At 42.1% G+C, this 16,943-nt stretch overlaps 1 protein-coding gene across 5 annotated transcripts in view; it reads left to right on the plus strand.

Annotated features, from left to right (window-relative positions):
- Positions 1–748: 748 nt before the first annotated feature.
- Otud4 (OTU deubiquitinase 4) overlaps positions 749–16,943 on the plus strand; it is a 47,304-nt gene continuing 31,109 nt past the window's right edge. For 2 of the 5 annotated variants that reach the window (XM_031340423.1, XM_031340424.1), the window contains exons 1-5: positions 749–1,681; positions 6,328–6,411; positions 8,955–9,005; positions 16,062–16,108; positions 16,725–16,797. In XM_031340423.1, the coding sequence (XP_031196283.1) occupies positions 1,523–1,681; positions 6,328–6,411; positions 8,955–9,005; positions 16,062–16,108; positions 16,725–16,797 (414 nt within the window). In that variant the 5' untranslated portion in view covers positions 749–1,522. Of the gene's footprint in view, positions 1,682–1,788; positions 1,967–5,544; positions 5,569–5,614; positions 5,633–6,327; positions 6,412–8,954; positions 9,006–16,061; positions 16,109–16,724; positions 16,798–16,943 lie in introns of those variants that run through there. The other 3 variants (XM_031340426.1, XM_031340427.1, XM_031340425.1) reach the window with 3 other exon arrangements.

The raw sequence follows: 16,943 nt of genomic DNA on the forward strand, positions 1-16,943 counted from the left end.
TTAATAGCTTACATTTTAAGTAACGTGTTGGACTCCTACCACCTGGCATGTCTTGGCCCCATTCCCAAGCCTGCCTACAACTTTAAACCCAAGGCAATTTACCACTTTTCTTCCTTCAACCTGACGTCAAGACCGAAGTTCCAATAAATTTAAATGACACGATGCTATTGTTTGCTAGTAAAATAAAATTTTGGCGTCCCCAAAAGGTTGTTAAGTACCGGACTCATAAATCCAATTGGACTACCCATTTCTCGTCTTGAAACTTTGGAGGGTAAGGAGTATGAAGCCTCTAGCTCAGGCCAGAATCTCCGTAGCTTTGTCACCGAAGTTTCTTTTTTTTTTTATTAAATAATTTCTTCTAACAGGGACAGCTCTTTGTGTGGCCGGGCGCAGCTGCTGTGACAGAATGAGCAGGCATGCCTTTGGCAAAGCCAGATCTTGTCAGTGTGAGCTGTCCCAATTTCAGTCAACGGTCAAGCTTCTTTGAGGGTCAAAACGGGTCGGCCTTAGGCTGGCGGTTCCAAGAGCCTCGGCCGACGAGCCCGGTTCTCCGCTCTAGGCGCCTAGCCACCCCTAAGGAAACGCTAGGAGTGCAGGCCGGGGGTGGGGTGCAGACAGGTGCGTCCTCTGGAACTACACAAAGGGCCGGTGGCACCGCCACCGAGCCCCTAGCAACTGCACGCAAGCAGCGCTCGCGCGCTTCTTGCCGCCCCACCGCGCTCCGGGCGGGAGGCTTCGCCGGGAGGGCGGGGCGGCGCGCGCAGGTCGCCGGCGTCAGCGACAGACACCCTCGGGCCTGCTCGCGGACGCGGCCTGGGAAGCGCGAAGGCAGTTCTAGGTTCGGCGCCGCTAGAGTTGTAGGGATTTGTAGTCCGTGACCTTGTGGGGCACCTCCCCTCTGGGTAGGCCGGCCCAGGCGTTCCCGCCCTCTGCACGAGGACTTCCTGCCGCTGCTTAAACTACAGTTCCCGTCATCCGCTGCGCCGAGGGCTGAAAGCGAAAACAAATTCTAGGCTGCGAGGTTGCTGCCCTCCGCCGGGCGCCCCTTCCCGCTCCCCGCTCCCCGCCCCTCAGGCGCCCTCCCGCGAGGTGGGGAAACGAGCGGCCGCGGCTTTCTCTCCGGGTTTCCTCGGTTCTCGGCGAGGGGCGCGCGCCGGAGACGCAGGCCTCGCTTAATCTCAGCCGGGCGCGCCGCCGGGGCTTTTCTCGCCTCACACCGGTCGGGACCCGGAAACTTGTGGGGGCGGAGACCCCCGGGCTGCCCGCGGGCGCGTGTCCCTCCGCGGAGGCGGCCGCGTGCGGATGGCCATGCACTAGGCTGGGCTACCCTATGCTCCCGGAGAGGGCCGGCCACCGCCTCGGGCCGCCGCCGCCGCCTCTTCCTGCCGCCGCTCGCCGTGTCCGCGTCGGAGCGGGAGCCCGAGCCCGAGCCGCAGCCTGCCCCAGGCCCGGGCGTCGAGCAGCCGGCGGCGCGGCCATGTGGGGCTAGTTCGCCCCGCGCACGCTGCAGCGGACCGGCAACATGGAGGCAGCCGTCGGCGCGCCCGACGGCGTGGACCAGGGCGGCGTGGGGCCGCTGGAGGATGCGACGCCCATGGACGCCTATCTGCGCAAACTGGGCTTGTATCGGAAATTGGTCGCCAAGGATGGGTCGTGCTTGTTCCGGGCTGTGGCCGAGCAGGTAAAGGACCCGGGCCCGAGCGGGGCGGGCGCGGGGCTGGGTGCGACACGCCGCCCGCAGCTGCCTGGCCGCCCACGGCGGGTCTGCGCGTGGCTCGCTGTCGTCACAGCGGCCCATTGTAACGCCGGCACGGGACCGAGTGAGGACAGCTCGGGCGGCCTGCTCGCAGCGTGACCGCCAGGGACCCAGCGACGTGCTGTTTCTGAGTTGTGTTCCGCATTCACCTGCGCTCGCTTTTTAGCAGCCCAGCGTTCCCACTAGTTAACCGCATGTTTACTGGAGGAGGTGCGGCACCCAGTGTGACTCCGTCACCACATTTTTTTTTTTTCCCTGTTGCTGGACTTTAGAATGCAGGGTAGTCGGTCTCACCGGTGTCACTCGAAACAGGAAGCCAACTTTGCTGTTTAAGGAAAGCAGTCTTCCTGTATAGGGTCTTCTCAGTGACTTTTCTTGAGTAGGTCCCACACTATATTATGTTGGAATCAGGCAAGGTGTACTAAAGAATTTACTCGTCTAAAAGTCTTTTAGTAGTAGGACGGATTTTCAGTTTAGGCACATGTCGGTTTTTGTTTTTTGTTTTTTCATTACTGGTCAAAATTATTTCCACTACAGCGAACCTTTTACTAAAGAGAAGTGAGATAGAACTCAGGAGTGGGAGGAGTTCCAGGGAAGAATACTCAAGATTTTTCTTTTTTGAGAGCGAGCCCTTTTCCCCGTGTTATGTAATCAGATGTAGGTGTGGGGTCACCAAAACCCATCCTATATTTGAAGACTAGCTGCTAAAGTAGTTGGATTAAAAAAGTTTCACATTACTGCTCCGGTGTGTATTTCATACCATTTACAGTTTGCTTTCCTTTGGCTTAATCTGGAGTTTTTGTGGTTTTGTTCTCCCCCACCCCTTCTGTTCGATAACTAGCTTTTAAGATTTCTGATTTAGAATCACCAGGCTGTGTATTTTTCAGAGTATGTAAATGTAGAACCCTTTGCATTTATGACAGGTATATCCATTGAAACAGTCTCTGTGATACTTCCCGAACCAGCCTGCCATTTGACATCTCTCATTTTCAGAAATTTAGGAAGCTCCAGTGTGGGTGCTGTGTTTCCAGTCCAGTCCTTACTGTTCGTAGGCAAACAGTCTGCTCCATTTGTGAGTTTTCCAGATGGAGAAGACCCTGTCTCCTCATCCCAGCCTTCTTGGACTCCAGCAGGTCTAGAAGCTGAAGAGGGGAAGTGAAGTCATCCCATGGTGTCTGTTTATACTGCATTAGCGTTTAGCAAGTTTGTGTAGGAGGGAGGCAGACTTTAACGTTTGGAGTTGAATTATCCAAGCCTATTTAAATTGAAACAGAAAGGTGTGTTTCTGCTCATGAGACGTGCCACAGATCCATGGGGAATAGAAGCGAAGCTTGTGGGGACTCAGTATCTGTACAGTGGGCAAGAGCTAGTTGCACTAAGAACTCATCGATATGGGTAAGCCCCAGTTTTGCCTTGGGATCTGGGTTAGTCTTAAAGGACCTAATCTTTACAAATTTGTGGATACTTTATTTTGAATATATTGAGCCTAGGGCTAGGGGAAGCTTAATATTTCAGTATGGACTAAAGTAATGGTGAGAAAGAATGTGTTAACCTCTGCTGCCTTTTAAAAATCTGTAGGAAGGATTTGTTTTTGTGGAATTTCTTTCCTGGTAAATATTTCAATTAATATTTTTAAAGTCAGGAAGCTAAATACCAGTCCTGAGAAGAGGAAGAACTTCACTGAGAGTAGCCTTTCTTCTTCTCATTACCTGATTTAGATATGCTTTTTCCTTTTTTTATTTTATTTTTTTTAACACTTGTGGATTTGGGCCTGCAGGAAGCCTGACCTGAATCAGCTCCTAGCCTTGTAGCTAAAAATAGGGCACTTTTAGAGGACTTGCTAAAACAGTGTCTCAGCCTTTCCCTGTGTTTGTCACTACCTTGTCTTAAAGCTTCTACCTTTAGCCTATTTTCATGGAGCAACATAGCAGACCATTTGAATTTTGAGTGTCCAGGGACTTGAGAAGTAATTTACTATTTGAAGAGTTGTCATTTCAGTCTTGTTTTTCTTGCATTGCTTGGCTTAGTAAGTTACCAATAAATATTCTACACTTTATGTACATTGATGAGAGTTTTGCATCTGGGCTCCAGGTTCAGATTGATGCAATGTTCTAAAATCTTCGTTAAAAGGAGAAAAAAAAGATACTCCTGATGTAGTTACGGATGAGAAACAAGCTTTATTAATTTCTGTCTGCCACCTGTTGTTAGGTGAATGGCTTTAACATGGGAGGCGCTTTGCTGATGGTAGGCAAGCCCTATCAGATGACATTGTGGCTCACTCATATAATGCTTGATTCATAACAGTGTTTGTAGCTATTGGGGAAGACATATTGCCAAACGTAATTTGTTGAAATGACAAACAGTTGGTGTTTTTAAAAAATACGTGGATGGTTCTTGAGATGCAGGAAGCTTAGACTACCTTTTAATACTGTAAGGCTACTTTTAATAACGTAAAATAGTAAGAAAGGTTTACTTAGTTAAGCTGAAAACTTAACTAACAGCTGGTAAATTAAAAAGTTAACCTCAAAGAGTGCATCTTTGCTTTTTGGCTTGTTAAACATACTGGCTATCGGGAAATTGCATCTGTCATTCTTGGTTGTTATCCAGGAGAGGTGTGAAATGTGCAGCTGGATCCTCTTTTTTTCTTAAATTCTGCTCTCGAACATTAGAGAGACTCATTTGCAGTTGTAACTCTTAAAGCTACATTTTCTTGTAAATCTACAAGAGGCTTTGATAGTTTGAATTGATGTTTTATTTCAAGTGTATATGGGTGATGATGTACAGATAATGGGTTTTAACGATGAACTTTGGAGTACTGGGAATACCTTCATTTTAAGATGCCTATTCATAGAAAGTAATTTAATCTCTTTAAACAAGGTGAAAGTATTGGAGATTAGCATTTGATATGAAATTGAGTTTGCTTCATTTCAGAGCCAAATTTTGATAAAATTCCAGTGAAGGTTTTTCTGTCAGTGTTTTTGTTGAACTGATTATTTAGGGAGATTACAGATGAGAGGTCTGAACATGCTTTTTTTGGTTGGTACTTTATGATTTTGTTTACATTCGTTCATTTGTGTGTGTGTCTTTGAATATACCACTGCATGCATGTGGCAGTTAGTCTGTGGGCTTTACCAGCTGTGCCGTCTTGCTGCCCTGGGTTTGGATGGAAGAACAAATGCACAGTCTCTCAGGGTGCATCACCCCATTTCATGACTGCTCATTTGGGTATTTTGAATTTTGTAAGCTTGATAAAAAGTGATACATAATTATTCTGAAACCACATGGGCTTACATTTTCAAATACGGCTGTTTTTGATGAAAATAACTTTTTTTCTTATGATTTTGGAGGTTGAACTCAGGCTTTGTATGTGCTGGAATCCTCCATTGAGTGATATTCTTTTTTTATTCTCTCCCAGTCAGAGTTTCTCTATGTAGCCCTGGCTGTCCTGGAACTCTCTTTGTAGACTAGGCTGTCCTCGAACTCCCAGATCTGCCTGCCTTTGCCACCTGAGTGCTGGGATTAAAGGTGAGCTACCACCACATCTAGCCCCAGTGAATTTTTTATTCTTTTGAGAGAGGCTCTCACTCAGTTACTTGGACTGGCTTTGAGTTCACTTAGTAGACTCAGGTGAACTTCGAACTGTGGAAAATATTCCACCATAGGCTTTCTAGGAGCTGGATTATCAGTCTGGCCCACCAGGTTTGGGTCTCATTCTCTTTTTATAACAGCATAGGAGGAACCCCAGCATTCCTAGCAGGGATTCTATTCTCCTTTGTGAGGAGCAGAGTGATTGTAGAAGGTTAGCAACAGAGGTAAGCCTCATAGGAGTATAACAATTTCCTCAAAGGAGTGATTTTAATGATCTTAGGAGAAATGGTGACACGTTGTTTATAGAATGACATTCTAGGGCTGGGAGGCAGAAGCAGACGGGAGTTCAAGGCCACCCTGGTCTACAGAGCAAATATCAGGACAGTAAGGGCTACACAGGAACCCTGTCTTTAAAAACTTAAAAAAAAAAGGAAGAAAGAAAGAAAACAAAAGAAAAAAAGAAAAAGGCATTAGGCTAATAGAGCTGTTCTTTATATATCTGGGTCACTGTTATTGCTGTGAAAAGACATCATGATCAGGCAGCTCTTACAAAAGCATTTACTTATTTAATTGGGGGCTTGCTTGCAGTTTCAGAGGTTTATTTAGTACATTATCAGGGTGGGAATCATGGTATGTAGGGAGGCACGGGAGGAGTAGCTGAGAATACATCATGATCTGGGGCTGGGGGGAGCTATGCAATGTTGGGCTTGGCATGGGCTTTCGAAACCTCACATCTCCTAATCCTAATCCTTTCAAAGAGCTTTACTCCCTGGTCATCAAACATTCACCAAGCATTCAAATATATGAGCCTATGGGGGCCATTCTTATTCAACTCACTGGTCTGTCATGTCATAGTGCTCAGAGGAAGGGGTTAGAATGAGTAAAAAGTTACAGAAAGGGAATGGACAGGTTTAACTGTTGGTTGTCACACTTCAGTTTGCTTTTGACAAAATGCTTAATAACATGCTGCTTTTATGTTTTAGGTATTGCACTCTCAGTCTCGACATGTGGAAGTTAGAATGGCCTGTATTCGCTACCTTCGAGAGAACAGAGAGAAATTTGAAGCGGTAATTATTAACCTCAGATATGAGCGTGTCTGACTCAGATTTACATTTTGACCATTGGAAATATTCTAGTTGATAGTTCACAGGCTAGACATTTTAATTTTTTTCTTGAGAATTTCATAAATGTATACATATTATGATTTGATCATGTCAATCTCATGTCTTTTTTTTTTTTCTTTTTTAAAATAACCCATTAACTTCTCAGCTAGAGTGTATTCTTGTGAGCCCTTCCCCTCTCCATTCTAGAATTTTGACTGTTTGAGTTGTGTGAGTAGCCACTGTCTAGGAGTGCAGAAAGTCTGTGTTGTGTCTAGAAGACAGCATTTCGCAGCACTCCTCTCCGTCCTTCAGATTATGTTCTTTCTGTTTCCCGATCTTTGAGGGTGGGGAGATTGATTGATGTAGATGTCTCATTTAGGGTAGATCACTCATTCTCCTCACTTTGCAAGTTATGTCTCTGTTGGTCTTTGGCTTCTCTGACCCAGGTGACAACACAGAGACACAGGTGTATTTATAAGGCAGTTTGATGCCTGTCTGTTAGCAGAGTGAACAGCTGTAGGTTCCCCCAGTGCCTGTGACCTCCCTAGCCATTGTTCGGAAGGAATGGATCCCCTTCCTGGAGCAGGTCTCATCTAATCGGAAAGCAGTCAGTTATTCCTAAAACAGTCATGCATTTATTGGACCAGTGGGTATATCTTGCCTGGTAAGTCAATATTGTAGCATTTGTGATTCAGGGCTGGGTAAGACTGTAGTATTTTCTCCCCCAGCAGCCTACATAAATAATACTTTCTGGCATTATAAAAGCTAGCTAAAAGGGGAAAGTTTCTTGGTCACTTCCAAATTTCTTTCTCTATGGGCCCCAATCCAGATTTGTGGTCTATTCAGAACTAGGTGCCTTGCCTCCTGGTTCTGGTGGGCAGTGAAGGACAGTGGCAGTATCCTGTATTTTTTTCGGTCCATTTGAGGCTTCCCTGATAAATAAATAGCTCATATAGGGAGGCACTTACAATGTATGTGTTAGAGCTTAAGAGAGTTTTAAAATTTGATAGAATACAATTTGTAGAAGAATTCTTGATGTGAAGATACGCTGTAGGTGTTGAAAAGACTTCTGTAGATTGAAGAGGGTAGATGATTTTATGGTTTAAATATATCACTTTTGCTAAGTTAACTACTATTACAAATTAAATAAAATTGAACTTAGTGGTCAGATAGGAATACTTTTTAGCATTTGCCTTAGTTAATTTTCTACTGCTTTGACAAAGCACCATAACCTAGGTAATTTATTAAAAACATTTAAAAATTTGGGACTCACAGTTGTATAGGGTAATAGAACTCATTGGCCATCATAGATGGGAGCAGGCAGACAGGTAGGCATGGTACTGGAGCAGTAGTGAGAGCTTACATCTGACTCACAGGCAACATCTGACCCACAGGCTGGAGACAGAGCTAATTGGTTATGGGCCTTTAAAATCTCAACGCCCATTCCCAGTGACACACCTCCTCTAACAAGGACACATACCCTAATCCTTCTCAAACAGTTCTACTAATTGGAGACTAAACATTCAAACATATAAGCCTGGGGAGGGCCATCATTCAAACCACTACAGCACTTTCTCAGATTTGTCAGTTGGCTATAATGAAAGCAAAAAAAAAAAGGTTGGGTATAAGACTAAGTAAACTTATTTTATGAAAGAGACAATAAAACAGACTATATCATAAAACTCTTGATTGAAATTATTGGATTTCCTATAACTCTTCTGTGTTTTAATTGCTCAGATAGTTAACTCTGTTTCATTTGCCTGTACCAATGGACTATTACCAGAATAATCTGAAAGTGTTGTTTTGGTATTCCTCAATTTAGAATGACTTCTGCAGTGGCCTACAATTTTCTTTCCTCTCTTGTTTTGAAGTCCTGTTTTATTTCTTCCCAGGCTTTCTATGAACTGACTTGTACTTGGTGCCTTCTCATTTAGCCTTCTGCCAGGCTGCCTGGCTTCAGCTGGCTTTGTTGCTCTGGTCTTCCCTACAGTGGTCTTCCTTCTCATGCTACATTGGCATTCTCTGTAATGGCTGCTCCACTTATGCCCATTTGAGTTCTGGCTGGCTCTCATCTTGAGTCATCGTCTTCCTGGAAACATTTCCCAGCAACATTTCCTTTAAATTCTTTGGCGTATTTATTGCCATTACTTAAGTATTTATACAGATACTCATTATGAATACCTTTTAACATTACTGATAAAGTTTAGGTGTGTATAAGAACCCAGTGACTTCAAGTGAACTTTAACAGTAAACCTGTTGTTGTTTGGTATTTTTCTTAGACAATATTCCTATTAGAATTAAAAAAAAAAATGCATGCGTGTATAACATGTGTTGAGGTACCTTAGCCAGAATAGGGCATCAGATTACCTGGAGCCAGAGTTACAGGTGGTTGTGTACTGCCTGCTGTGAGTGCTGGGGATTGAAACAGGGTCTTCTACAAAAGCAAGAAGGATTTTATCTGCTGAACCACTTTTCCAGGCCCCTAATATAATTTTTTTTTCTTACAGTTTATAGAAGGGTCATTTGAAGAGTATTTAAAACGTTTGGAAAACCCACAGGTATGTGTAACCGTATTTCTGCTTGTGTGTATCCAAATATGTGTTAAAATTCCTTGACAGAAAATCATTAGTGTGTTGTGTGACACTTGAAGTAACTGTACCCTTTGTGTAGTGTTTAATTGAAAGATAATTGGGTGGTGACACACCTTGAGGCAGAGACAGGTGGATCTCTGTGAGTTTGAAGCCAGCCTGGTCTACAAAGCTAGTTCCAGGACAGCCAGGGCTACACAGAGAAATCCTGGCTTAAAACAAAACAATAAAATAATAAGAAAGAAAGTTAATTGGAGTTCTTTCTAGAAGTTGTCTTGTGAGGAGAGAGCCCTGTCTTCTGTGTTTGTCATGGCATGTGAATGTAGCACACAAGATCTGGGATTCCCTGTGCAGATGATTTTTGGAATCATCTGTTAGGCTATTTGTGCAGCTTGGACAGGATGAAGCTTAATTTCTTTAGGCAAGTTAGAGCAGAAAGTTCTTCTGTAGGGTGCCATTTCCTGTGATCAGCTTGTGAAGAGAGCAAAGACTTGAAAAAAAGGGTGATGGGTCTGTCAGCTCCTACCATTCAGTATCAGTCATGCTGAAGAGAGAACCAGGCAACCAATTAACCAACCTCCTCCCTCCTTTTCTTCCTCTCTCCCTCTCTTCCTCCCTCCTTTTCTTCCTCTCTCCCTCTCTTCCTCCCTTCCTCCTTGCTTGAACTGTTCTCACTAAGCCAGGTTTAATCCCAGCACTTAGGCAGAGGCAGGTGGATTTCTTAGCTCGAGGCCAGCCTGGACCACAGAGCGAGTTCCAGGACAGCTAGGGCTACGCAGAGAAACTGTCTTGAACCTTCCTCCTATCCCCCAAAAAGCTTATCACTGAAACTCCGTAATATAGAATGTAGCTAATGTATATCTTAGTAGCATTGTTTTCTTAGCATGTTGTACTTCAGTTGCTGTAAGCTTCAAATGTCACGGGATATGAATTAGTTAAGGTTCTTTAGAGCCAAGGGAATGAGTGCATATTATCAAAGGCATTCATATTATCAAAGGCATTTATTGGGTACCAGTCATGATTTAAGCCCAGTAGTCCAGCAGTGGCTCTCTGAATGCTGGAGAGCCTGAGAACCTGAGCTGTGACTGTCCACACTGCTGGGTCCCTCAGCAGTCCCAGTTTGGTGCTAAAGGCTTGGGGCTTGGGGGGTGGTACTCTAATCCTCATTTTACATCAGAAGATATTGGTTCTAATATCAGTGAAAGATGGCAGCAGGGTACATGGATACTCAAGCAGTGTTCTGGGAAATATGGGCATGTAACAGCACTGATTTATTTTTATTTTTTTTCTCATTTCGTTTCCCTTGAGTCTTTTTTTTTTTTATCTCAGGCTTGCTTTGGGAAAGCCTTGCCTTGTTCTTCTGCCCACTTGAGTTTTCCCTGCCTCAGTTAATCCTCCTAGGCAATACCCTTATGGACCCACCTAGGGTGTCTTAGCTGATTCCAGGTCCGGTCAAGTTAACTACTAAGCATAGCCACCACAGAATGCTTTTGGAAATTCCCATCCTCTTTGTAGTTAGAAGTAACACTGGCAGGGGCTGGAGAGATGGCTCGGCAGTTAAGAGCACTTGTTGCTTTTTCAGAGGACCTGGATTTGTTTCCTAACACTTAATGGTGGTAAGGGTAAAGGGAATAATACAAGAGAAGAAGCATACATCTGTGATTGGTATGTCTGATGGATCTATAGCATCAGTTCCAGTGCTTGAGACACTGGAGAGGTAATAGTCAGAATTTCTCTGTAATAGGAAGTCACATATAAATGAGGATAGTGCATGTGTTAGAAAGACAGATGGGAGAAGGGTTTTAATTCAGGCGCATTTACAGCTCAGTAGGCCAAGCTCTCAGTGTGAGTTCATATTTGAAGTCTGAATAGGTCTAAATAAGCAGTGCTTTGAATAAAGGGCATTCTAAGCAGTAAAAACTGAGTAAGACAGAGTGAGAGAATATTCCATGTGGAGCATGACACATGTGCAGGTAAGCAGTATTGGAAAAGGATGGTGCCACATACCTTTAATCTAGCATTCTGGAAACAGAGGCAGGCAGGTCTCTGAGTTCAGGGCCAGCCTGATTTATAGAGAATTCCAGAATAGTCAAGGCCATACAGAAAGCCAGTCTCGAAAAACCAAAATAAATAGTGAGAAATGAGTTGGAGGGCAGGCTGGGCCCATGAGTTAGTCATTTTCATAATGTCACCTATTGCTTAGATCAGCTGGTGTGTGTGCTGTAAATGTAGATTCTTCTCTGGCTCTCAACCTAAGTTGTAAGTCATTAAGGCCTTGAAGTATAGGTGTCTACTATTGGGAAGACATTTAAGGATTTGGAGGTAAGAAGTCAGAATTATTATGACACTTTCTCTACTCATCTATTTTTCTTCTTTCTATCTGGATTCATCTCTTTGATCTTAAAATTCTGTGTGTTGTATTCAGTGATGACCTAGAGGCAAAACTAATGCTCAGTATTTTTGTTGCCTGGATTGGTAGATTAAAAACACACTGTATAAAAATGTTATTATTTTATAGTCCTGAGGACCAGGACTTTTGTTCATATTAGACAAGGGATTTATCAGTGAGCTGTATTCCTTGGCCTTGGTCTTTTCACATGGATCTTAACTAATGTAGCTCAAGCGGCCCTTGAACAACTCACTGTATATAGGCCGACTTTGAACTAATCCTACCCCCCCACACCTCCAGCTTCCAGAATGCTAGGATTATTGATGTGCTATCAGCATGCCTGGATGAAAATAATTGGAGGTAGATGAGACCTGAGACATCCATCCCTTAGTTTTAAAAATAGCTAAAACATTTTTATTTAGTGCATAACCCATATTTTGGGGGTATGTTTGTACCTTTACAAGGTGTAATAGTCAGATTTGGAATGTTGGCATGGATCTGTCACTTCAGTCATCGTTTCTTGCTTGGGAATGTTTACAGTAGTCTCCATTAGTGTTTTGAAATACACAGCTAAGTGTAGCCAGTCCCAGTGGTGCTCTCACTGTATCTTAGGCACTGGAAGCAGCTGCTCCTTAACCTCCTCACTAGTCATGCTCTCCTTTCCTGCTTCTTAGGCTCTGTGACCACCACTCTACCCTGCTTCTATTGTGGCCAGCCTTTTAATTCCCACATGGTCAGGAGAATTGAGTGCTTGTCATGAAGACTCAATTATTTTTTATTTTCTCTTTTTCCTTTAAAGCTGTGCAGTGGCACATGTCTTTAATCCCAGCACTCTGGAGGCAGAGGTAGACTGATCTCTGGAATTCTAGGTCAGCCTGGTCTACAGAGTTCCATGACAGCCAGGGCTACACAGAGAAACCCTGTCTTAAACAAACACAAACAAATAAGAATTTTTTTGTGAACTCTGTTAAAGTCAAATTGACATCCTCTGTTACATGTAGTGCCCATATGGATTTAACATTTATCCACAGCTTATTTGTTCACAAATTAACAGCACAAATTATAGAGTTTTCAATCAGTCATTCTTTAAGAAGTTCCCAAATACTTTTAGTACTTAATTTGGCTTCTGGCAATTATCAATTAATCTACTTTCTAGGTTTTGCTTTTTTAGATTTATAAAAGGAATGACAAAGTTTGTTGTCTTACATGTTCGACTTGCTTGTATAATGGGAGTACTTTTGAGAGTCATTCACATTGTTTTTATTGCTATTTTGTAGAGGAGTATTTTGGATAGATGGACACACCTTATCTGTTAAGTCATACCTGGCTGTTTCCCGCTTGTGGGCTCTTAGGTTTGGACTTTATTTTCTCTTGGAGAATGGAATTGTTGGGTCATAGGCTAAATATATATTTAGCTTAATGAGAAACTTTCCAGCTTTTCCGGAGTGGCTGTACAGTTTTTGTTTACTTATGAGCCATGTTGTAGCTCTACATTTTTGAGTGTTCATTGTGATTTTAATTTGCATGGTGATGAACATTTGCCATCCATGTATCTCTGCTGATAAGATGCTTGTTCATAAATTATGTCTTTTTCATAAGTTATGTTGATCTCAAGTTTTAAAAGTTCTTTCTTTACATGTAAGTCCTGCATTGGCAATATGTTTTTGGAAGACTTTCTTGTAACTTTTGTGTGAGCTTTTCATTTTCTGTAGACCAGACTGACCTTGAACTCACAGAGATCTTCCTGCCTCTGCCTCCCAAGTGCTGGGATTAAAGGAGTGTGCCACCACCTCTTGGCTCATTTTCTTTTAAGACATAAACGTTTGCATTTGATGGCTGAGTTTTAGTTAGGAAGAAGATAAGGTTTTGTGCTGGCCATTGTTTACTTATGCAGATTATCATAGAATTTATTTGAAAGGTTTCTTGTAAGGAGATACATTATTCTCATTAGATAAGGCTGGTAGACTTTTTAAAAATTATTTTGTTTTATGTTCATGATGTTTTAATTTCATGGGTATATATGCACTGTGTATATCTTGTGTCTGGACAGTAGAAGAGGATCCTGAATTCCCAGTAAGCCAGTGTGTGTGCTGAGGACTGACATCTGGGTCTGCTGCAAGAGTAGCAAGTGCTCTTAATGCCTGAGCTATCTCTCCAGTTTGAAGTTTACATTTTTAAATTCAGTATGGCCTTTGTTTCATATGTGAGGAGAGCTAAACAGTCTCCTACCAGTGAATTTTCTCTGCCAGAGGGTATCATATGGAAGTATTTATGAGAAGCTCTGATTACTAGGGTAAGGCCTATTTCAAAAGTTTGTTTCAGTATGTGTCACCTATTTTGTTTTGAAAACCAAAGCTGATTTGAAAGCACTAGTGAGATGTGGGTTTGTTCCAGAAGTCACAGCACTGTCTACAATGATCTTCTGTGTGTTGCTTTTGTTTTGGAAGTGGAGTTTGGTTTGTCACGGCTCATTCATAGTGTCTTGCATTAAGACTGCTGCTTTCACGGGTAACCTAGGGCTGCATTCTTGTATTACAAGGTTTTAAATATAGGTACACGATGATTTGGTTTTTGTCTTGAATTCCTGTTTCTCTTGTGTTTCAGGCTAGGCTTGCACAAGTTTTCTTGTTGCTCTGACCAGACACCTAGCAAGGAACAGTTTAAGGGAGGAGGGTAGGGCTTGTTTTTCTTCTTGGCTTTTTGTTTAAGGTCTGAGGTGATAGTGTCTGTTCTTGGCGTTGTGGTAGTGGGAGTGTATGGCAGATGTTTACTCACACCTCAGAGGACCAGGAAGTCAGCCTGGGCTGTGTTTTTCAAGACATGCCTCCTCCTCCCCACTTTGTCCAACTAGAGTCCCTAAGACAGTTCAGCAGCTGGGGACCAGGTTTTAAAGCATGAACAGTCCCAAACTGTAGCACACCCTGCCAGTTCTCTGGGCACTATGTGTGCAGATAATGTGGCTTAGTAGTTTGTTGTGGGAACTAATTAAATGAATCCACCCCGAAAACTCCAATTCCCGCTGGGCCACGTTCCTGAGCTGGTACCATTCGGCTTCAATACTAAGCTCCGGCGGGTTTTTGTTATTTTCTCCCAGCAAGCTACATCTTGGTCTCATGCAACTCTTGACACACTCCCACAATCATTCATCTAGCTAGTGCCTAAGACCTGGTAAGTAAAACATGACGCTTAAGGCCTTAATATTCAATCAGATTTATATAATAATAAAATCACAATTTACAAGATGCCAATACAATAATTTCAGAACCAAATAATAAAGACAATATTCTAACCAAATTAACCTATTTTGTAAGAACCTGCTTGGTTGTATAACCTCATGGGGTCTGGTTCGTCCTCATAGTCTGTCTCCATGATGATGTCTCTCCCTGCTCCTGACCATTCTCCTCCTCTCCTGACCTTTCTCCTCCTCCAACTCTAGCTCTACCTCTCTATTCCTGTCCAGTCACAGGCCTGTCACTGCCCTAATGTGATTGGACAGAGAAAATGCTACAGCATTAGTTATTAAAAAAAGATATTATTTTGACTGTGTTTTAACTTACTATACTGGAGAGATCTTTCATGTTACTCTTTTGCAGTGTATGTTCTACAGAGTGGACAAATCAGTTTATTTCCTGAAGTTCTTGGGAATTATTAACACGTGACAAAAATATTACATTATCACTACCTTCCTTTATATACTTTTGTGGACATACAAAACATTCCAACAGAATAAATTGTATAGACTTTGAAATGCTGAGCCAAAGAAAATACAGGGGCATTAATTTTTTCCCTTATATGTACTGGCTGTTTGCTCTCCAGAAAGGCTTCAAGTGACTTTCAGCAGTACAGATTTCCTTTGTTCTAGGATGCTCTCTTTTGTGCCTTGATTCATCCTGAAGGTGAAATAACTTCTTTTTATGTCTCATTCTTGGCCTCATGTGCCAAGCTTCTGAGTAGTGGGTTAGAAGCTAGCCCTTGCTATAGATAGGTGAGTTCTCAACTTCAACAAATGATTCCTGTTCCTTATACTAAGGGTATTTTCTGTTAATTTTTAATTTTATTATAATGAGTTACATATGGTCATTTTCATGTAGTATATATGTGTTTTGAACATCTTTTCCCCTTTGTCCCACTAGAGACTTAAAAAAAAAAAACAACTTGTAATACAATGTTTGACTGCATGTCCATCTTTGCACCATGTGTATGCAATACCCTAGTAGACGAGAAGAGGGCAGATAACCCGAAACTGGAGTAGACGGTTGTTAGGCCTTGTTTGTCCTGGGAACCAAAACTTGGGTCCTTTGTAACAACAAGATGGCTTATCTGTTAGAGAGATGGCCATCTCTCTAACTCTGTTCTCTTAGGTGACTTAAGAATAATATACTAATGGTATACTTATAAGGGGCGTTTATGGCTGGACGATGGTAGCGCATGCTTTTAATACTAGCACGCAGAAGGTAGAGGCAGGCTGATCTGTGAGTTGAAGGCTAGCATGGTCTACAGAGTGAGTATCAGGAAAGCCAAGGCTACACAGTGAAGCTGTCTTGAAAAAAAAAAAAAAGGTGTTTTTGGAGAATGTGTATGATGTATATTGTAAAAAATGGTATACTTACATGCCAACTTTTCTTTCCTCAATACAGGAATGGGTAGGACAAGTGGAAATAAGTGCCCTTTCTCTTATGTACAGGTAAACTGTAGAACACTTAAGTAAAAACAGTAAAATAAAATAACTGGAAAATTAGTATATTACATTCAACTAAAATTTTAAAACTTAAAAGGTGTTTTATACCTCAATTGTCAAAGACCTTCCCTAAGGTTTTTAATCTTGTTTATTTAATTTTATCAGTTGGAATTTGATGGTTAGATAGCACTGTTTAAATATTTTAATTCCTGAGGGATTTTTGAAAAAGGCACAGAAAATATTAGACTATGTCCTAAAAACTATTGTTTATCAGCTTCATAGGGAAAGTAACATTGACTGTAACATTGACTGGCGCAGGAAGAGAGCTCAGGTGCTGGTCTTTCTCATTGCTACAGCTGCTTTGAGAGCAAGCCTTCCTTTTAGAATTGTCTTTGAAGTTATTCATGTTTTAAAACTTCATGTAAATTCTTTTGAAATTTTAATTTTGAGAAAACATACTTCTGGTATTTTATAGTGCAGATATTTCATTTTTTTTATTGTTTTGTTTTGTTTTGTTTTATGCCTAACAGTGCCTAGAACATTGCCTTATATACAGATAAATGAATAACTTCAATTCATGAACTATATTCTTTTAAAAGTAATATCTGAGTTTTATTTTCAGGAAAGATTTTGTAATATATCAGGAGCCAAATGTTTCTCCTTCACATGTAACTGAAAATAATTTTCCTGAGAAGGTAAGACTTTTTTGAAGCATTAAGAAATATTTAAGTAGAAGAGCTGCGTAGTTACTACCTTGACTAGTACCTTAAGCTATACTTAAGCTATATCATGACATTAAGTAGTTAAGTAACTTGTGAAAGTCAGCTCTGCTTTGTGTCCA

The sequence above is a fragment of the Mastomys coucha genome, unplaced genomic scaffold, assembly GCF_008632895.1.
Source record: "Mastomys coucha isolate ucsf_1 unplaced genomic scaffold, UCSF_Mcou_1 pScaffold22, whole genome shotgun sequence".
In the NCBI taxonomy this organism is placed as follows: Eukaryota; Metazoa; Chordata; class Mammalia; order Rodentia; family Muridae; genus Mastomys; species Mastomys coucha.